The sequence below is a fragment of the Enhydra lutris genome, unplaced genomic scaffold (assembly GCF_002288905.1).
Source record: "Enhydra lutris kenyoni isolate GAN:26980312 unplaced genomic scaffold, ASM228890v2 scaffoldscaffold34, whole genome shotgun sequence".
Lineage (NCBI taxonomy): Eukaryota > Metazoa > Chordata > Mammalia > Carnivora > Mustelidae > Enhydra > Enhydra lutris.
The window spans coordinates 15711337-15733719 of record NW_019154118.1 but is presented as its reverse complement, the minus strand read 5'-3'; the positions used below and the strand labels follow the sequence as shown (position 1 = coordinate 15733719).

General features: G+C 41.3%; 1 protein-coding gene across 7 annotated transcripts in view; it reads left to right on the top strand.

Annotated features, from left to right (window-relative positions):
- The window catches only part of LOC111153928 (lysine methyltransferase 2A), a 76011-nt gene that overhangs the window by 10537 nt on the left and 43091 nt on the right, over positions 1–22383 (top strand). For all 7 annotated transcript variants that reach the window (XM_022513245.1, XM_022513247.1, XM_022513246.1 and 4 more), the window contains 2 exons: positions 16747–16816; positions 19432–22085. In XM_022513245.1, the coding sequence (XP_022368953.1) occupies positions 16747–16816; positions 19432–22085 (2724 nt within the window). The remainder of the gene's footprint in view (positions 1–16746; positions 16817–19431; positions 22086–22383) is intronic.

Sequence of the window (22383 nt, the reverse complement as noted above, 5' to 3'; positions counted from 1 at the left end):
ATTGTGAGTGATTTTTTTTTTAAATAGTAAACTGGGGTGCCTGGGTGGCTCAGTGGGTTAAGCATCCATCTGACTCTTGATTTCGGCTCAGGACATAATCTCGGAGTTGTGAGAACGAGTCCCCCACAGCTCCCCACAGGGCATGGGGGCCTGCTTGGGATTTCCTCTCTCCCTCTGTCCCGTATCCCCCATCTCTTAAAAAAAAAAAAAAAAAGTAAACTAATTCAGGTGTTGCAAAGGAACATCTAAGAGCCATCAGAGGACAAGGACATTTCTGTAATAGTACCGAGTGGGGTTTTACAAGTGACGTTGAGGTGTCCTGACCGGAAATCATCATCTTTTATGTAGGTGACTCCAGCGCTGACCATCCCATTACTTGAGTGTTGTTTCCATTTCTAGGTTCCTCAACTTAAAGGGGATGAGGACGCGTTGAAGGCGGTTCTGAGGAGACTCCAAAGATGATTATATGATTGGAAGTCAGTCCTGTGAGGAAAGGTTGGGAGAATGAAAGGTTAAAGAGGCAATTTAATAACTCTTCCAAAGACATGAAAGGGTCCATTATTAGGAATGGTAACCAGCTGTTTCCCAGTCCCATGGGTCCAAGAGTAAGCGAAAATAGGTCTACACTGAAGCAAAGGGTAGTTACATAAAGAACTCGTTACTAATCATGTTTGTCATCGTGATGGTTGAAACGGTTACCAGAATAACTTACCATCTTCTCTGGAGGTTACCAGAATAACTTATCATCTTCTCTGGAGGTGAATTTTTTTTTTTTTTTTAAAGATTTTATTTATTTATTTGACAGAGAGAGATCACAAGTAGGCAGAGAGGCAGGCAGAGAGAGAGGGAGGGAAGCAGGCTCCCTGCTGAGCAGAAAGCCCGATGCGGGACTCGATCCCAGGACCCCGAGATCATGACCTGAGCCGAAGGCAGCAGCTTAACCCACTGAGCCACCCAGGCGCCCCTGGAGGTGAATTTTTAAAATACTGTCTTACCTATATATGTATAAAATGACCTCTCGGGAGCTACCCTCTCATTCTGGGAGTAAAAAGTGTATTTTCCTTCAGATCCTAGAGGGTGTGGATCATGTTTTGTACTTCTTAATATTCCCCCAGGGGTCCTGGGGCCCTACTGGCTCCTTAAGTGTTTGGCTTGAATTGTCGATTTGTGGCAGTAATTAACTTTCAGTAGTAAGCTCCAGAGAAATGTCTTTATGAAACGATACTATGGTAGTTTTACAGGAGAATAGAAATGTAGTAAATGAAGCTAAGAGAGAAATCTTAACATCGAGAAACCAGGGAAAACAGTAGGTGTGGTCTTACTGTAGGAAACAAATAAGTGTTTGTAGCTTTCATGTCCATTTTCAGTTGTAGTTTAAAGAGATGTGCTGCAAAATATCCCTTGGTAGGATTATCATTGCCTGTGGACATACTACAACAAGTGCTTTGTAAATCCTTTCCCATCTAATACAAGCTTGCTTCATGTGAATGAGGATTACAAAGGCCTCTGACCCTTGGCTTTTGAGGCTGTGTGGAGGGCTTGCATCACTCAGAATGAAACCTTTTTAGATATGTTGGGTTGCAGAAAGCATTTCCTGTACAGTCAGAATGAAAACCGTGAATTGGGATTATTCATACAGATTACCAAGAGTCTGGCAGAGCTGATATTAACACCAGCTCTTTTTCCTACCAACTTGTAGTTCCAAAACCTTTATTGGGTTATTGACACTTTAGTACTGGAATTATATATGAATTCCTTCTCTTTGGTGAAGTGATATAAGATTTATTTAAGGTTATATACATATAATGAATTTTCTAAGTTTCATATAGTAAATGCTGTCCACTCTTAACCAGACAATCTCATTAAATGACTGGAGTTCACAGGTGTAGCTGGGTTCTTGCAGGAATTCTGCAAGTGGTGGCAAAGCCAAGGGCAGTTTGGATTCCCTAATTGGGAAATTGGGTGTCACTTAAGAAACTCCGGGAATTGGAAATATAAGAGATTCATGCTTTTCCTGGAACTTTAAAAAATATGTATATTTTATTTATTTATTTATTTTAGAGATAGAAAGCACAAGCCGGGATGGGGGGTGGTCAGGGAGGGGCAGAGGGAGACAGGGAGAGAGAATCCCTGGGGAGTCTGATGTGGGGCTTGATCCCAGGACCCTGAGATCATGACCTGAACCAAAATCAAGAGTTGGACACTTAACCGACTGAGCCACCCAGGCACCCCTTTTCCTGGAACTTTTAATTGCTAGTCATACAGGTTTAAATTTGGAAAGCAAGTGATTATGAAGGCAAAGAATAATTGACATGATACCATATTCTACTTGAGAGACTCTAGAGCTGGAGTAATAAAAAAAAATACCAGGGACTTTTTTTTTTTTTTTAATAGGTTAATGCCACATAATGTGGTCTTCTCAGAATGTGATGGCAAACTTCAAATATGATGTGGGAGTCAGAGGAGAGTGAGTTGGTTTTTCAAGATACTAAGAACACAAAACTTCCCAACTCTTTTTTTTTTTTTTTAAGATTTTATTTATTTATTTGACAGAGATCACAAGTAGGCAGAGAGGCAGGCAGAGAGAGAGGGGGAAGCAGGCTCCCCGCTGAGCAGAGAGCCCGATGCGGGGCTCGATCCCAGGACCCCAAGATCATGACCTGAGCTGAAGGCAGAGGCCTAACCCACTGAGCCACCCAGGCGCCCCAAACTTCCCAACTCTTACATTGAACATTAATTCCTAAAAAATACTAGGTTAAAATGATGTTGGCCGACTTGGAAGCTTTGTTTTGCCAAGGAAAATTTTCACGTTCATCATGTAACTTCACATTGCTCCTTCAGAAAACCGACTTTACCGAACGATAACCCTATTTACCTTCAGAAAGAAGGACGTTGTGAAAACCTCGTGTTATGGAGTTGTTGTTGGTCATTCAGCAGCGCATCTGTCCTCCCAGAAGGAAGGATGCACCCAACCTTTTGTATCAAGATATGACCAACAAGCTGGAAGAAGTTGAAATTTTGTAGTAGAAGCTTGTAATCGAATGAGCATATAACTCAAAATGAAATTAACTACTTAAAGTTGGCATCTGGGGAACGCACACTTCTTGTAATAAAAAGGACCATCTCTGAAAACAGTGTTGGTGTTTGTTGGCTTAATTTTTCCAGCCTGTTAGATGGATCTGGCCATGTTGTGGTACTTTGCTGTTAAACAAAAAATGAACCCTGTGAATGAGGAGTAACTTGATTTCTGCAGTATATCAGGCTTATTTCTTCTGCTTCAGACTTGAAACCTAGGAGTCTGGAAATACATCTCTCTTGATTTGTTTTGGGTTGGCTCTTTAAGATCCTGTGAAATAATTTGAGACATTGCCAAGAATCTGTATACCTTACTGTCTGAATGTGTTTGTTTATTTGCCGTCATTTTTCTTTTCTCTTTTTCCTTTCCTTTCCTTTCCTTTTCTTTTCCTTTCATTTTTCTTTCCTTTCCTTTCCTTTCCTTTTCTTTTCTTTCACCAGTGAGCTACTTTATGACTACTTCTTTCTGAAGCGGGATGGGTGGAGGTTCACCTGTCTCATTTGCTTGACTGTTTTGAGTATCTTTGCTTCTTGCTCTTGTTGACATGGAATGAAGTTGGAGGGTACTGCTTCTTTCTCTAATGACAAAGTGGATATTTCTGTTTCTCAGGTGGCATTTGCTAGGTAGAACTGAATTAAATATTTGAAAACTGAATTTCATTCTTGTGTGGGTGAAAATTTTACCAGCTATTATTATTGAAGAAGAGTATGTTATTGGCTTTGTACTCTTTAATCCTAGGTGACTTTTTTTGCGTTAACATTTCTCAATATCAGGCAGAGATCATATATTTAAAATAGTTTATTTTATTTTATTTTTTTCAAGATTTTATTTGAGACAGCTTGAGGGGTGGGGAACGAGCAGTGGGAAGGCAGAGGGAGAGAGGGAGAAGCAGGTTCCCCGCTGAGCAGGGAGCCCAATACAGGGCTTGATCCCAGGACCTTGGGACCATGACCCTGAGCCGAAGGCAGCTGCTTAACCATCTGAGCCATTCAGGGGCCCCTAAAACTGTTTGACTCTCTTCCTAGCTGTTACATATTCAAATAACCACTGTACTCTTTAATGCAGCAATAACCAGAGAAAATTTGGCCTTGGCCATACCCCTGACAATCAGTTGACAAAGACTATGATGTTAGTTCAGTAACTGCATACATTTCTTGACCAGTTGCTTTCAGAAACCATCTTGGCTTAGGAAGTTTGTCTCTTAATGTCTGTGTATTTGACCATGCTTGAGTATATTATCCTTCTCCCTTCTTATAGAATCAACAGCATCATTGTTGTATTCTACTTTTTGGAAATGAGTTAGAGACGTCACTCTATTTTCTTTTATTAGAAATGATAAAAAGGGGGCACCTGGGTGGCTCAGTGGGTTAAGCCGCTGCCTTCGGCTCAGGTCATGATCTCAGGGTCCTGGGATCGAGCCCCGCATCAGCTCTCTGCCCAGCAGGAAGCCTGCTTCCCTTCCTCTCTCTCTGCCTGCCTCTCTGCCTACTTGTGATCTCTCTCTGTCAAATAAGTAAATAAAATCTTTAAAAAAAAAAAAAAGAAATGATAAAAAGTACTTGCAAGGAGGTTCACCTTCCCCCTAAGTGGCATTCGTAAATGGATCACTGTACATGTGAGAAATGGAGAGAGATTGGAAAATCTAATTCGATTTTTTATTCATTTATTTATTTTACAGAAAGGGAAAGAGAGAGAGAGAGAGCGCACGCATGTGAGGGAGTGGAGAAGCAGAGAGAGAGGGGGAGAGAGAGAGGGAAAATCTGAAGTAGACTCCTCACTGAGTCGAACTCGTGATCTGAGCCAAAACGGAGAGTCAGATGCTTAACCTTCCAAGAGGTCCCTCTAATTCATTTTTCAAAAAACACCTTTTATGCACCAGAGAGATGATCAGGTGCTGGGGCACTAGCATTGAACAAGTCCCTTCTCTCATGGAACTTACTATGTAACTTCTTTGTCCTGAGCTCTGCTTACAATACAGCATGAACATAAGTACTAAAATTATAATACTTTGCAAGATACTTTGGAAGTTGGTTGTTTGAAGGTTGAAGCTCTCACAACTAATATTAACAGAATTGTCCTTGGGAGCAGTTCAAGTAGGTGTTTTTCATTTACTGATTGATTCTTGAGTCAGCTATACCAAGTATAATATATGGATTGAGATATTTTAAATATTCTCAAGGTGTTTAATAGTTTTTCCCTTCCTGTTAAAAGGGAACATAAGTACTACCACCTCCTCTGCCACCTTCTTCGATCAAAGAAGTACCACTCACTTTCTGTACTCTGGATTCCATCCCTCGTATTTTCAGGGTTGTTCCTGCAATTATCACTCTCATGCATCCATGGTGTTTCTCTCACATCTGGATTGGTCTTACCAACATATAAAACTATCTTTTTTTTTAAATTTTAAATATTTTAATTAATTAATTTTAAGTAAACTCCATGCCCAACATGGAGCTCGAACTTACAACCCCGAGATCCAGAATCCCATGCTCTACTGACAGAGCCCCCAAGTGCACTTAAGTATCTTAATATAATCCTTCTTAAAAAAAGAAAAAAGAGAAAGAAGCCTTAACCTCATGTCCTCCTCCGGCGACTACCCAGTTCTGGGTTCCTTCTCACAGCAAAACTTGAAAGTGCTGGGTGTCATTGCTGTCTCCACTCCCTCATCTCTCTCTCTCCCTCTCCCTCTCTCTCTCTCTGTCTCTCTCGCGTCCTGTCTCCACTCCCTCACCTCTTTCTCGTCCTCAGCCACCGCAGCTGGGCTTTCTCCCCTTGGTTCTACTGGAATAGCTCCTATCAGAGTCCTCAAAGAGCTCAGTCTTGCCAGATTGAATGGATAATTCTTGGTCCTCATCCTGTTAAACCTCTGGGCAGCATTGAATTGGCTGACCACTCCCTTCTTGAAATATTCTTTTCTTGGATTCTGTAACACTGCGTTCCCCTGCTCTTTTCTTAAGTCATTGGTCATTAATTTTTAGTATTCTGTATGGCTTTCCTCCTCTGCTTCACTTTCCTGAATGTTGGGGTCGTCTAGGAGGCTGCCTTTGGCTACCTTCTCTGTCTACACCCTCTTCCTAGGTGTTCTCACCCAGGCCTCGTCTGCATGCCCAGGGACTACTAAGTCTTTGTCTCTAACTCTGACTACTTCTTCAAGTCCCAGGGTTGTTAACCAAATGCCCAATTGGCATTTCCATTCGGGTAATAATAATAGTGGTTAGCATTTGTTGAGTGTTTATTATGGGCCAGGCAATATTAGTACCTTACATTGATTATTTTACCTAATTTTGATCCCTCTCTGAGGTAGCCACTATTCCCAGGCAAGAAAACAGGTATGCGTTGTAACAGTTGGATAGCTAATGGGTGTCTTAAACTTAAACCATAGCCAAGAAGTCTTGATTTTCTCCTTTCTCTGTGTTTGGGAATGACTCCGCCATTTATGCAATTGCTCAGGCCTAAAATTTAAGAGTACCTTTGATTTCTCTCTTTTATTCATATCCCAAATAACCCACCAGCAAATTCTTTCTGCGTTACCACCAAAATACCTTAAATCCAACTTCTCATTTCTACCACCCAAACCCCTGACTTTTCCATTACAGTCTTTTGGCTGGACTATTCTGTGGTCTCCTTGCTTATGTTCGGGTCTCGCTAAAGTTTGTTCTTCACACAGCAGCCATGTGCTCCAAGTGCAAACAAGTCGAATCTTATTATTCCTCTCTTTAAATCTGCCAGTGGCTCTCCCCTTACTCTCCATCCCCCCACTGCCAGAATAAATCCACATTCCTTCCTGTGGCCATCCAGGCTCTGGCTGCTGGGCATGTCTGCTTCTCTGGCTCCATCTCTTGGCATTCTCACTCCTGCTACAGAGCCAGGCTGGCCTGTTTGCCTGCTGTGCATCCCAGGTTTATGGCTGTCCCTGGGGCTTTGCGCTTTCTATCAAGCAAGAATACTGCTCCACCTAGGTCTTTCCATGTCTGCCTTTTCCTCATCATTTAGGGCTAAGCCAGGGTTCAGCAAGTTTTTTCTGTGAAGGGCCAGATGGTCTCTGTTGTAGCACTCCTTTCTGCTGTTGTCAGAGCACAGAAGTAGCCGTAGACAGTATAGACACGGATGAGCATGGAGTGTTCCAATAAAACTTTATTTATGTACACTGAAATTTGAGTTCCATATAATTTTCATGTATACGAAATAGTATTCTTTGTTCATTTGTTTTTCAACCATTTAAAAACTGAACAAAAACAGTTGGCAGACCAGATCGAGCCAGTGACCCATAGTTTGCCAGTCCTTGGTGAACCATCACTTTAAAGAAGCCTTTCCTGACCATAGGAAATAACCCCCACAGCTAACTCCCATTGATCCTATTGCCTTGGTCTCTTTATTTGTTATATGTTTATTTTCTGTCTCCACTAAAGTGTAGCCTCATGGGTCAGGAGTTTTGTCAGTGTATCTTTATAGAGTCTAAAACAGTGCCTAGCAGTTCTCAGTAAATACTTGCTGAGTGAACGAATGCCAGTCCCATTCAAACTGGCTGTAGACCTCTATCTGGTCTCCCTTTATTCAGTCTCTTTCCTACTTTAATTCCGTGTGTGTGTGTGTACACCTTTTCCAGTGTAAACTCTAGAGTTGTGCCTTTTTCTACAATTGAGAACCAGTGGTAGCTCTCTGCTGATGATTGTATCAGCTTTGACTGTACCATCCTAGAATTAACAAGGTTCTGATACTTCATTTGTCTCTTATCTTGACTCTGTTGTGGCTAGCCTTTTCCAACCAGATCAGTTTTTACTAATCCTTGCATCTGATTTTTCTTTCTCCCCATTGTGGTGCCCTTCCATTTATTTCCTTTTTTTTTAAAAAGATTGATTTATTTGAGAGCCAGTGCTTGTGTGAGTTGTGGGGAGGGGCAGAGGGAGGGAATATTCAAGCAGACCCCACCCCCACCCCCACCCCCTACCAAGCACAGAGCCCGTATAAACAAACTTTTGCCTGTACTTTCAGAGAAATTTCTCAGCTTGCTCCTGCCCGTGAACTTTTTTGCAACTAAATCCTTGCTTAACCCCTTTCCTAAAAGAAGAGAATTTCCTTCCATTGTGCTTTGTATTCATTCCCTCCCAGTGCTGATGCCTCCTCCCAGTGCTTTTTCCATTTATGATCGCTTTGCTTTTGAGGATTTTCGGTCTCTTTCCTGCTGCTGTGTTCCCCTTTGGCATATAAAGATATTCTACTCAAGAAATAATCCTCCCCTGGGTGGCTCAGTGGGTTAAAGCCTCTGCCTTCGGCTCAGGTCATAATTCCGGGGTCCTGGGATCGAGCCCCGCGTCGGGCTCTCGGCTCAGCGGGGAGCCTGCTTCCTACCTTCTCTCTCTCTGCTTCTCTGCCTACTTGTGATCTCTGTCTGTCAAAATAAATAAATAAAATCTTAAAAAAAAAAAAAAAAGAAATAATCCTCCCAGGCTGGTCTTTCCCTACCTTGTGCCCTATCTTTTGTTTCCCACATAACTGTGTTTTTTCAAAAGACTAGGCTATACTCATTTCCATTTTGTCACTTTTTAAAAAGATTTTATTTATTTATTTATTTTAGAGAGAGAGAGAGTGTGTGCATGGGTGTGTGAGTGGGTGGGGGCAGGAGAGGGGAAGTGGGCAGAGGGAGAGGGAAAGAATCTCAAGCAAACCCCGCTGCTGATCACAGTCTGATTCTAGGCTTGATCTCAGGACTCTGAGATCAGGACCCTGAGATTATGTCCTGAGCCTCAACCAAGAGTCCAGAGGTTCAACTGACCCAGGTGCCCCCCATTTTGTCACTTTCTAATCACATCTCTACCCACTGCAGTTTGGCTCTTCCTGCTTCTAACACTACATTAAAGTTGGCTGTGCTAAGGTTAGGGGTGACCTCCCAGTTTTGCTCTCCTGTCCTTACCCAACTTGACCATCCCTTGTTATATATTCTTCTCTTGACTACGTGTGCCTACCACACATGACCTTTCTCTTGGCCATTCCATCTCCATCTCCATCCTTGGCTTTCAACTTTATGTTGTTGGGTGGAGGTATAGGCATCTGCCATGGACCCTCCTTTTCTCTCATTATTCTCTCCTTGGGTGATTGCATTTATATGTATAGTTTTAGTATTCGTGTGTGTGTGTGTGTGTGTGTGTGTGTGTGTGTGTATTTTTTCATGGAACGAGATGTGTTCTCTCCAGATCAGATCATTATCCTATCTTTTTTTTTTTTTTTTTTTTAAGAAAGAGCGAGCGAGCACAGGCAGACAGAGTGGCAGGCAGAGGCAGAGGGAGAAGCAGGCTCCCCACAGAACAAGGAGCCCGATGTGGGACTCGATCCCAGGACGCTGGGATCATGACCTGAGCCGAAGGCAGCTGCTTAACCAACTGAGCCACCCAGGCGTCCTGATCATTATCCTATCTTAAAATTTGGACAGACATTTCAAATTCAAATATCTGAAGTGAATTCCTTTCCCACTTCTATAAACCTTTCTTCTTTCTTGTATTCCCAATCTTGGGAAATATCACCACAAACCTAACCAACCTAGGCCAATCAACCTGCGAGTTTTTATTGATTCTTTCCATCCCCTTAACCCTGCATATCAGAATGTTGTCCATTTGCCTCTTGTCTGTGGAATCTGCCCTTTTCCCTCAATCCCCAGTGCTACTGCTGTCATTTTACAACTGCCTTCCTGCCTGAGGTTGTAAAGGTGATCTCTACTTACCCACTGCTGTCATAGTGATCTCTGGAAAATACGAATCCATCATACTTCTCTGCCCATCTGAAAACATTGCTGACGAGCCGTAGAGCCTTCAAAATGAGGCCCACGCATCCCTGAAGATCAGCTTCCAACTCATGAAGGCATTTAACACCTTTCATGACCTGCCTTTGTCTTTATCCCGCTTTAGCATCCTGCGCCCCTTTCCCACATTAGGTAGGGCCTCAGCCATTCTACACTGTTTGTTGTTTCACTCCAGGCCATGTGCTCTTGTCCCTCTGTGCCTTTGCTTGACTCTTCTCTCTGTGTACTGCATCTCTCCCTAACCCTGATTTCTCATCCTTCAAAAGTTAGATTAAGTTTTTGTGTTTTCTCTAATGGCTTTCCTGACCCTTTCTCCTTGGTTGGGTTTGTGTTTCTGCTGCGCTGCCGCCGTATTCATTCCATTAGCTTAGCACATGTATTCCTCCAGCACAGCAGGCAACACACTGGTATTCATTAATTTAATCATCTATTTTTAAAGAAAGATTATTTATTTGAGAGGAAGAGGAAGAAGCAGATTCCCCAAGGAGCAGGGATCCCAATTAGGGGCTTGATCCCAGGACCCTGGGATCATGACCTGAGCTGAAGGCAAACACTTAACTGACTGAACCACCCAGGATCCCTCATCATCTCTTCATAACAGGCTAGCAGGTCCTTGAAGGAAGCAGTTGTCTTTTATGTTTAGATGAGTGTCCTCATCCCTTAACCCAGAAATGGACTCATGTATTTGAATGAATGAATGAATGAATGCATGAATCAGTGAGTGAATTGGTTTAGTCTGTCCTGCTAGCCTGAGTACATTCTCCCAGAGCATTCTTTTTTTTTTTTAAGATTCTTATTTATTTATTCGGCAGAGATCACAAGTAGGCAGAGAGGGAGGCAGAGAGAGACGGGGTGGGGGGGGGAGCAGGCTCCCCGCTGTGCAGAGAGCCTGATGTGGGGCTTGATCCCAGGACTCTGGGATCATGACCCGAGCAGAAGGTAGAGGCTTAATCCACTGAGCCACCCTCCCACAGCATTCTTAAAAAGAAGAATAATTTTGTCTAATTCTTTGGCATCCACCAGTATTTTCTGCTACAGTGCTATTACCACAGTAGCTACTTAATGTTTTATAAACAATTGTGTTTCTTTTATTTTCATTTTACAAACATTTATTGAGTGCCAAGTTTGTGCCAGATACTGGGAGTACAAAAATAAGTACAATGTCCCTATCCTCAAAGAGTGAACACTCTAGAGAAGGAAATAAACATGTAAACACATTAAAAAAATCCCTTGTGCTAATTAAGTGCTAGTAATTATGTGTACATGTCTTTAAAATGCAACATCAAGACCTTGGTGTTTTAGAGCTTGAAGCAGGAAACACAAAGGGAAATGTGCCAGCAGAAGTGATAGCTACCTGGCCTAAGCTCTCCAGGGAGTCGTGTTACTCCTTTGTAACTAGAACCGAGGTAGGCAGTATGCGTCTGCCGTGTTTCTTCATCTTCTTTGGTTCTTCATGATCTTAGTTCTCCCATGGCCTCCTCATATGATGAAGCCATATATGATGATACCAAAACTCAGAAGCTTCAAATTTCAACGAATTTCAAACAATTAGAGTATTGGGGTGATTTTGATACTGTCTGTGATTGTTGATGTTAATCTCCAGTTGATTCACCTGTAAACCTTTGCAGTTGAAGAAATTTGATTATTCAAACTCTTCAGACTAAACATTTTGGAGACCGAATATGCAAAGATACGGTTGCTAAGGGGCATGTCTGAGAAACCTAACGCTTAATTCAGTGCTCCAAAGTGCGGAGGAGTCTCTTGCTAGAAAAGAAAGAATGTGAGCAGACTTTTATCTTGGACCTTTTGCACCTGAGGATGGAAGTGGCTGAAATTGTTTATTTAATAGAGAAGTTTTCAAATTAGCTTTGGAACCTCCACCTTATCCCGGGAGGTGAAGAACGCCAGGTGAGTGATTATTGGTCTGACTGGTAAACTGGGAAGAATTTAAGGGAGGAACTAAAAGTCTATGTATTTTAGTTGGGGGTAGGGAAGAAAAGGCGTTGAGGTCGATCAGTTGAAAGTTAATCAGATCACTGGTGTTAACTAGGAACCATGTCACATCTAATCAGTGCAGATGGTTTAGGTCTCGATTACCTAAACTCTGATTGCTCACGCTGGAGTGGCGCCTAGTTGCAGTACTGAGGGATGGAGATACACATTGCCGTCCTTTGGAAGGATTTTGAAATTTGTTGAATGTTTCTCTACTGAATGCTAATATAAGAGAAAGAATTAACTGTTCCAAGATGTAAGCCAATTTTTTATTCCAGAATACGAGTTACATAGTATTTCATCCTTCACTGGCATTACTTTTTGAAAGGAAGAATGAAATTGTGTACCTGCCTGTCTGCCTTCAGGTACTTCTTAGGAGCAGGAATCATGTCTTATCTTTGCATCTGGAGCAGATAGCATATAAATGGCAAGCATATAAGTGGTTTTTGAATGAATGAACAAATAAAAGAAATAGTGCTTTGTTTGAAAAGTTGGCTTGGTAGTCCATAAATCCTTGAAACACGGAATTTCATGTATTTTTCTCAAATATTTTCTTTATATTTTGTATGTAAACATTATTAATCTAATACTTATTTTGGGTTCACATAGGTTCTCTTGTGCAAAAAGAAATATTCCTGTTGCCCCATCATTTACAAATGGAACCAGACACTAAAGAATTAAATTCCTCCATTAAAATAAAAATCCTCAAATGTTAAGGATATTATAAGTAAAGTAGAATTTAGTAGAGGTGTATCTGGTAAAGGTATGGCAGAAGTTCTCAAATAATTGGTTACCCTAGAGTTAGGGGTATGGGTCATAATGACAGACATCCTACACATTTATTATTTTTACAGTTAGATTTGATTTAGGAAGTGACATAGATAGGTTCATTGCATTTTTGATCACTGGAAGCTAAATATGACATAACAGTATTTTATAGTACTCAACTTGGCAAGGATATTTTTCTATGTTTGGAGGAAAGAAAATGTTAAAATCTTGGCAACCTGGACTCCAAGGACATCACTGTTGAGAAGGCACTGGTTTGATGGCTCTTCCCCGTACTCTGTCTTGGAATGCGGTGCTCATCAGGGAAAGCCATACTGAAAGAAAAAGTATGTGTGATGAGTGGCTGTTTGGGCCCAGTTCCCAGGAATCCTTGATCATGTGTAGGGTGTCTCCTGTCCTTTCTCTCTTCAGGGCTGTCCAGGCTGATGGTGCTGTAGTGCCAAATGTGGATTTAATTGCAGCTCCCTGTGTTGGCTTTTTTTGGTAGACATGTTGCCTTAGCCTTTTGATTTTTAGGCAAGTCTAAATCCTTGGGAGGTCAGCACTGTTACCTTGTTTGTGACATCTTCCAGGAACCCCACGTGTGAAAGGGGGTGATGGGAGCGAGATGAGAGGGAGGCAGGAAGGACTTCCACTGAACAAGCACCCTCTTGCAGTAGCTCTTTCCGAGCACTTTCTAGACTAGGCTTCTCTTAGGATTTCTATCTCTCCTTCCTTCCTTCCTTCCTTCCTTCCTTTCCTTTCCTTTCCTTTCCTTTCTTTCTTTCCTTTCTTCCTTTCTCTCAGCTCTTACTTGGAATTGGAAGTTCAGAGTCCGAAGGCTAGAGCTCTTTACCATAACAATGCAGGCTTTTGTTTTTGGCTTAACTGTCTGGATTACTTAAACAATGGGTAGTTATTTTTTTAAGCAAGTTTGAAGAAGTCAACCTATATTTCAAGTGAAAAAGTTCTTGGGGGAAGTAGAGTCTTTTTTGACTGCTCACTCTTTTCTTATTGCAACTTCGAGATCATAAGGAAAGAGTTAACGCTTTCTGTCATGTTGGAAAAAGTACTTGTGAAATTTAAACCTTGGCAGTTAGTTCACTTACTGCTTGACAGCTCAGTAGTACTCTGTTTTGGAGCGCATGGCAATTAGGATTGTATAGTTATATTTTGTGAAAGCTTGAAATGGAGAAAAGTGACTCACCAAGGTGGCTGATGGTGAGCATAGCAGTGTGGATCTCTTCCATTTCTTTCTTTCTTTTTTTTTTTTTTTAGATTTTATTTATTTATTTGACAGAACAGAGATCACAAGTAGGCAGAGAGGCAGGCAGAGAGAGAGGAGGAAGCAGGCTTCCTGCTGAGCAGAGAGCCCTATGAGGGGCTTGATCCCAGGACCCTGAGATCACGACCTGAGTTGAAGGCAGAGGCTTAACCCACTGAGCCACCCAGGCGCCCCTTCTTCCATTTCTTTTAAGGATTAATAATCATTCTTTACCTCGCCTGTTGGATACTTCACCTGTCAGTTGTTATGTGTAGAGTTGCTCGAACTCTCTCCCTGCAGCACTGGGAGCATAAAATTCAGCATGTAGTAGTGTAGTTCATCCCTCGGTAAAGTGTTGGGAAGCCTCCAGATGTCTTTGTGAAGTGTCTAGATTAGCATGTCGTTCCATGAGGATAATGGAGGAAAAGGATGAATTAAATCAAACTTCAAGGATCTGAAAATGGGCATCATGTTAACTTTCACAGGACCTGAAAGAGTAGCAGATTTTGTACTGGAGATGAGTTACTTGATTCCTTCAAATATTTATAGTTTTAAATTGTAACTATTTTGGTAGGAAGTCTTTGTAACTAACTGTATGATCTTGGGCAAGTCATTTGGCCCCTCCAGAGTCAGTTTCTAAAACCACATCAAAAATAAACTACAGGATGGGTGTTGCCTTATACTTTTCTGAGTAATTTTACATAATTACGTAATTTACATAAATTGTTTCATTTACTCCTTACAACACTTCAGTAAACGAATATATTGAGACATAAAAATAATAAGTGACTTGTCTAATATATAGCCTGCGAGTGCTGGAACTCAGTCCTCCGTGAGTTCTGGGTGCTCCTTAGTCCTGTCACGTGCTGACATGCGAGCGGTGAACTGCGCCCCTCTAAAATTCTAAGGTTATTGTCATTTTTTTTGGTTTTGATTTTTTTTTTTTCCCCATCATTTGAGGCAACTTACCACGGGGCTATTTTCTTTGCCTGCTTTTTTTCTCAAAGTACATTGTAAGATTACTATTTGAAATGTCCTTTTTTCCTGCCCAAAAGTATATTTAAAAAAATTAACACTATGGGAGCACCTGGAGCATGTATCTCTTTATCTGGGGTTCATGAGTTCAAGTCCCATGTTGGGCATAGAGCTTACTTAAAAGAAAAAAATTAACAGTATGGAATTCCCATTATTGTGACAGGTTTTTGGATTAATTGGGTCTTGTGAGTTTGGGCTTCTCTTTTTGTAATGTTGCAGTTTGCGATTGTAAACCCTGAAATCATTCCAGAAATATATTTGGGGTTAAGCCCCACATGATGAGGTTGTCCTAACTTGTTTTAAGATGAAGAGGTAGGTTTATTCTTATTCATAAATAATATTCATAATAAGAATTTAAATTTAATTTAATGATGAGAGAAGAGATTGTAAAAAGTACCCTAGTCTTGTATTCTTTAAATTTAGGTTTTACGCATTCTTGGAATTACAGTGCTTTTCAGACAAATCTCTTTGAGGAGGATAATTTCAGGTTTTTCTTAAATAGTTAAATGCTTTAATAATGTTTAGAACCTCAGAATAAAAACCTTAGATTCTAAGAACTGTCTCTCAGTTGCATAGTTTGCAAAGTCTTAGACTCAAACATTTTGCTCCTCAAAGCATTTAAATTTAAGGGCTGAATCTGCTAATTTGTCTAAAAGGTTGCATGTATTTTTTCATATATTCCTGATTAATAAGTGGTTGAACAGATTAGCACCTGACTGTAGCTTGACACTAACTGGGGAAACAACTTTTCAGAAAATCCACACGTGTTGTCCAGATGCATGTGGTTGTTGCTCTTGAGAGGAAAACTTGGGGGCTTTAATTGTTGGAATGTACTTTGGGGCTTGGCTTATCAGTACAAATTGGAGGTTCAAGAAAATCTGTCTTTCAGTCCTTATTTTATTCTTGTTGTATGTGGATTTTGTTTCAGGAATCTGAAATTCTGTCTCTCTCATCTCTTTCTGGAAAGAGCTTAGTTTCTGAATCAGTGAATTTCTGTTAGTTTGTTTAAATAGACCACCTGAGAACTTGTCAAAATAAGTTAAATCCTTAAGGATTTTTTGAAAGGGCAAGTTAAAAGCTAGAGGTAAGGGGAAGTTTTTGCCTTTTGGCTTTTCCAAGTATAACAGAGAATAAGATGCTCCCCTAAGGTTTTCTTGAATGCATTATTTCATCCTGTGTGCGGTCATTCATCATCCCTTTCACAAATGCTGCTGCCCACCATTAAGTCTCTTATCACAGGGCATTTTAAAATGATGCCATAAAATGCATGTTGAGAATCTTTGGATCTCAAATGTATAGAAATCACATCTAAATGTCAATTCCTGAGTTAAGGAACTGACAATTATGGCAATTTCAGTCTCTATTAATATTTAGTAGACAAGAGATTACGATATAGTTTATGTTATTCCTTATGTGTGTGTAAACTTATCTACTTGTTGAAAAGATTTGTTTGTTTTATTGGGGCTGTATATTTCTTTCATTGTACTGATTTGCTTACTTGAATTAAAGCCATTCTTTAATTGTTTTGGGCTGTATCTATAGTTTGAAATTTAGGACTGTCCCCTGTGTACTATGCACCAAAGATGACATTTCAATGCATTGTTCAATTACTACACAGCTCCTATTTGTCTGTAATGAAGCTGTATGACTGGATCATTTATTTCAATGTTATTTGTTTTATATTATCCATATAAATGATAGCGTTTAATATATAGAGTCTAATTTTCCAAATTCATTTGTGTCTCCTCTGGGCATTTCTTTGGGATATGTTCACACTTGTGTTTTTGTTTCTGATTTTAAAATAATTTTCCTTTGTTGTAGGATGAGCAGTTCTTAGGTTTTGGCTCAGATGAAGAAGTCCGAGTACGAAGTCCCACAAGGTCTCCTTCAGGTATGGCCAGTCAAGTGCATGGTGCCTTTTGTTTGTTAAGAGACGTGGCTTCCCCTTGCTTTCTTTGCATATAAAGGATGATCTTAAATACTTGGGGGACGGGGTTGCCTCCTTTTTCTCTCGCACTAAGTAGGAGATGGCTTATGAACTAGACCTCTTTAGGGGGCTCTTTGTCAGGCCACTAATGCTTTATTCTTTATAATGCTTCTCTTTGGGAGCTAGCTGGGACATGGTGGGGGTGTGGTCAATTTCCGTGGAATGACTGAAAGACCTGGTAGTTGGAATGGAAGGTAACCCACTCAGAGCATCCTCAGATTCATAGATTTCGAATGATATAGTAGTATATACAACTTTGGGAATAATCTGACTGTTGTTTTTTACAGATGAAATTTGGTCTGCTGTTGTCAAAGAACTAAAAACAAAACATTGGCACTGTACGAAACTATTTTATCTGATCCTTGAAAGGCTGTATTAAAATAAAGAAAATTAAAATGATATGGGGGTATTTCCATTTTTAAGCAATATTTGTCATTGTTCTTGCCAAGAAAATATCTAGAATGTCTTGAAGTTCTAGACTTGGAGAAGTTTCCGGAGAGAGAGCCCCCAGTGGAATAACATGCCATGGCTTGCAGAATTCTAGTCTGCTTAGGAGAGGGATCTTCTGAGGAAAAAGACATTCCCCATCAGTGCTGCCTTTCTGACATCTCCTGTGGTTTGCTTTGCTTTGCTTTGCTTTGGATGGGCAGTCTAGTTAAGTATGATGTCGTTAGTGGTTCTGTTCTTTGATAGCGACTTAGTTCTTGATGTCCGTTAGCATTTGGTGTTCTCTTAAGAGTCATCATGTTTGTATAGTAATCTAATTGAAACACTAAGTTGACAGTATCTTTTTTCCCATGTGGCGGGAATGTTGCCATCCTACTTGGGAGGAGTTAGCCAGTAGTACCCCAGTGTCTGTGCCACTTAGACAGTAGCTACATTCTCTTGAAGATGTGATGAATCTGAAAACTTCATATTGGAACATGATTTTAGAGATCATCTGGTCTGACCCTTCATTTCTAGATGACAGAATAAGGAAGGGAAAATATGTGATGTGGTTACTCATAACAGACTTGTGAGTTCCCCGAATATGTTGTAGATTAACAGAACTGGACTCTTTTCCGTTCTGGTTTTTCTCCTTGTCCACCAAAAAATTCTTTTAAAAATTGGATAAAAGAGGTTTTCCTAAAGTCCTATGAGTGGCTAGGTTCAAGTATAGCATGATGATCAGGAATCTTATTATCTACTTCTGGGTAGGGGAGATTCACAACTCTTCCTTGAATGGTTATCTACCTTGAATGTTGTCTTGTTGTCTCGTTTTTTTTGTTTTTTAAACTATCTGGGTATGCTTCACTAATGAAGAAATGAAACTTAGTTTTCCTGCTGTCTATTACTTAGTTGTAATTAGCATATATTGAGAGTGGATTTATGAATCCTTAATGTATTAAAGGAAGTTTCAAGTTAATTGGTGAGAAAAACACATTTAGGAAGCTAAGGAGTAAGACCTTTGTTGATCTCTGTTCTGTTAGGAAAGTTGGTTCCATTGTCCAAAATGTTCACATACTAGCATAAATCTCTTTTGATTCCTGTTAGGGGAGGTTTTAGTCTCAGAAGAACATTGAGTCATATCAGAGGTTGGAAAGTCGTGAGCTAAGAGAAGATGTGATAAACCAGGGAGCTCTTAATTCATTTAGAAAATCCAGGTTTATAGGAAGAATTTTAGAGAACAGCCTTGTTTTCTCAAGTCTCTTGATAAAGTAGCAAATTGAGCTGTTTTATAAATTGGCAAAGTCCTTTTATTTAGAATAGCAGAAGTCTGGTTTAATAAACTGTTGATTCACTCTTGACATCAATTAGGGTTAAATCTTTTTTGTAACCTGGGACTAACTAGTTCAAGAACTTGTAAGTAGAGGAGTAGATTAATTACATGTCCCTTCACTGAGGAGTTCACATGCCACTGAGTTCAGTGATCTTATTCTGATGTCTTGCGAATGGACATTTTTCTATTCAATAAATCTTCCTTAGTTTACTTTGACAAAACAGACTGAAACTGTAGGAAGCTGAGCTGCCCAGGTGCTTTCCTGACAAAAGTTGATATGTTCCCGATTGAAGAGCTCCTTGTTCGAATTTATGAAAGCCAAAATTGCACTGAAAAGATGGGACGACTTACTATGAGTATGTTCTCAAATATTAATCTTGGTGGCTAGGATATGGAAAAGGTGGCATAGGTTTTTTTGGTAAACCTATTTTTTTTTTTTTTAATTAAAAAAACTCCCTCGCTCACCTGAAATGGTAGAAAAATCAGTTTTGCATATTAATCACTTGGTTGAAAATCTGTTACCATTATATTAGTTCTGTTCCAAAAGTTAGATGTTCTAGGTGGAATGTTACTTAACTTAGTTTCTTTGAGGCAAGTTTTTGGTGAAAAGAAACTAAGCCCAATTAAGATATTTTATTGACTCACTAGACCCAGGTAGAGGTCAGTACAAAATGGCTTGTGCTAAAATATATTCAGCTTAGTCTCAACCTGAACTACAAAGCTAAATGTATGCTCTTCACTGTTTAATTTTTATACACAGTTAAAACTAGCCCTCGAAAGCCTCGTGGGAGACCTAGAAGTGGCTCTGACCGAAATTCAGCTATCCTCTCAGATCCGTCTGTGTTTTCCCCTCTAAGTAAATCAGAGACCAAATCTGGAGATAAGATCAAGAAGAAAGATTCTAAAAGCATAGAAAAGAAGAGAGGAAGACCCCCCACCTTCCCTGGAGTAAAAATCAAAATAACACATGGAAAGGACATTTCAGAGCTACCAAAGGGAAGCAAAGAAGATAGCTTGAAAAAGATTAAACGGACACCTTCTGCTACATTTCAGCAAGCCACAAAGATTAAAAAATTACGAGCAGGTAAACTCTCTCCTCTCAAGTCTAAGTTTAAGACAGGGAAGCTTCAAATAGGAAGGAAGGGGGTACAGATTGTCCGACGGCGAGGAAGGCCTCCATCGACAGAAAGGATAAAGACCCCTTCAGGCCTCCTCATTAACTCTGAACTGGAAAAGCCCCAGAAGGTCCGGAAGGACAAGGAAGGAACACCTCCACTCACAAAAGAAGATAAGACAGTAGTCAGACAAAGCCCTCGAAGGATTAAGCCGGTTAGGATTATTCCTTCTTCTAAAAGGACAGATGCCACAATTGCTAAGCAGCTCTTGCAGAGGGCAAAAAAGGGGGCTCAAAAGAAAATTGAGAAAGAAGCAGCTCAGCTGCAGGGAAGAAAGGTGAAGACACAGGTCAAAAACATCCGACAGTTCATTATGCCTGTCGTCAGTGCCATCTCCTCACGGATCATTAAAACCCCCCGGCGGTTTATAGAGGATGAGGATTATGATCCTCCAATTAAAATTGCCCGACTAGAGTCGACACCGAACAGTAGATTCAGTGCCACGTCCTGTGGATCTTCTGAAAAATCCAGTGCAGCTTCTCAGCACTCCTCTCAGATGTCTTCAGACTCCTCCCGATCTAGCAGCCCCAGCGTTGATACCTCCACAGATTCTCAGGCCTCTGAGGAGATCCAGGTACTTCCTGAAGAGCGGAGCGAGACCCCCGAAGTTCATACTCCACTGCCTATTGCCCAGTCCCCAGAGAACGATAGTACTGACAGGAGAAGCAGGAGGTATTCTGTGTCCGAGAGAAGTTTTGGATCTAGAACGACTAAGAAGCTGTCGACGCTGCAAAGTGCCCCCCAGCAGCAGCCCTCGTCCTCTCCGCCCCCACCTCTGCTTACGCCTCCCCCGCCACTGCAGCCAGCCTCCAGCATCGCTGACCACACACCATGGCTCATGCCTCCAACGATCCCCTTAGCATCACCATTTTTGCCTGCTTCCGCTGCTCCCATGCAAGGGAAGCGCAAATCTATTTTGCGAGAACCGACGTTTAGGTGGACTTCTTTAAAGCATTCTAGGTCAGAGCCACAGTACTTTTCCTCCGCAAAGTATGCCAAAGAAGGTCTTATTCGCAAACCAATATTTGATAATTTCCGACCCCCTCCACTAACTCCTGAGGATGTCGGCTTCGCGTCCGGTTTTTCTCCATCCGGTCCTGCTGCTTCAGCCCGATTGTTCTCACCACTCCACTCTGGAACAAGGTTTGATATGCACAAAAGGAGCCCTCTTCTGAGAGCTCCAAGATTTACTCCAAGTGAGGCTCATTCTAGAATCTTTGAGTCTGTCACCTTGCCTAGTAATCGAACTTCTGCTGGAACATCTTCTTCAGGAGTATCCAACAGAAAAAGGAAAAGAAAAGTCTTTAGCCCTATTCGATCTGAACCAAGATCTCCTTCTCACTCCATGAGGACACGAAGTGGAAGGCTTAGTACTGCCGAGCTGTCACCGCTCACCCCGCCGTCTTCTGTCTCTTCCTCGTTAAGCATATCTGTTAGTCCTCTTGCCACTAGTGCCTTAAACCCGACTTTTACTTTTCCTTCTCATTCCCTGACTCAGTCTGGGGAATCTGCAGAGAAAAGCCAGAGACCAAGGAAGCAGGCTAGTGCTCCGGCAGAGCCATTTTCATCTGGCAGCCCCACTCCTCTCTTCCCTTGGTTTACCCCAGGCTCTCAGACTGAGAGAGGGAGAAATAAAGACAAGGCCCCCGAGGAGCTGTCCAAAGATCGAGATGCTGACAAGAGCGTGGAGAAGGACAAGAGTAGAGAGAGAGACCGGGAGAGAGAAAAAGAGAATAAGCGGGAGTCAAGGAAAGAGAAAAGGAAAAAGGGATCAGAAATTCAGAGTAGTTCTGCTTTGTATCCTGTGGGTAGGGTTTCCAAAGACAAGGTTGTCGGTGAAGATGTTGCCGCTTCATCTTCTGCCAAAAAAGCAACAGGGCGGAAGAAGTCTTCATCACTTGATTCTGGGACTGATATTGCTTCTGTGACTCTTGGGGATACAACAGCTGTCAAAACCAAAATACTTATAAAGAAAGGGAGAGGAAATCTGGAAAAAACCAACTTGGACCTCGGCCCAACTGCCCCATCCCTGGAGAAGGAGAAAACCCTCTGCCTTTCCACTCCTTCATCTAGCACTGTTAAACATTCCACTTCCTCCATAGGCTCCATGTTGGCTCAGGCAGACAAGCTTCCTATGACGGACAAGAGGGTTGCCAGCCTCCTAAAAAAGGCCAAAGCCCAGCTCTGCAAGATTGAGAAGAGTAAGAGTCTTAAACAAACCGACCAGCCCAAAGCACAGGTACTCTTTTCCATCTTGCCTGTTAGAACTCAGCAGTTTATCGAGCCCCTTCTGTGAGTGAGTTTTAGATGAAGTGTTTCAGTGACACCTACTTCCAGGAATCAGGAGAAGGGCAGAGGACGTGGTGGCATTTACAGCGGTCCTTCAAGGACTGGTAGGATTTTGACAGGGGAGAACATTCTTTTTTTTTTTTTTTTTTTTTTTTTAAGAGAGAGAACACACCTGCATGTGATGGCAAGCACGTGGGGGTAGATGACCCTGGAAAGAGACAGATTCTTTTTTTTTTTTTTTTTTTTTT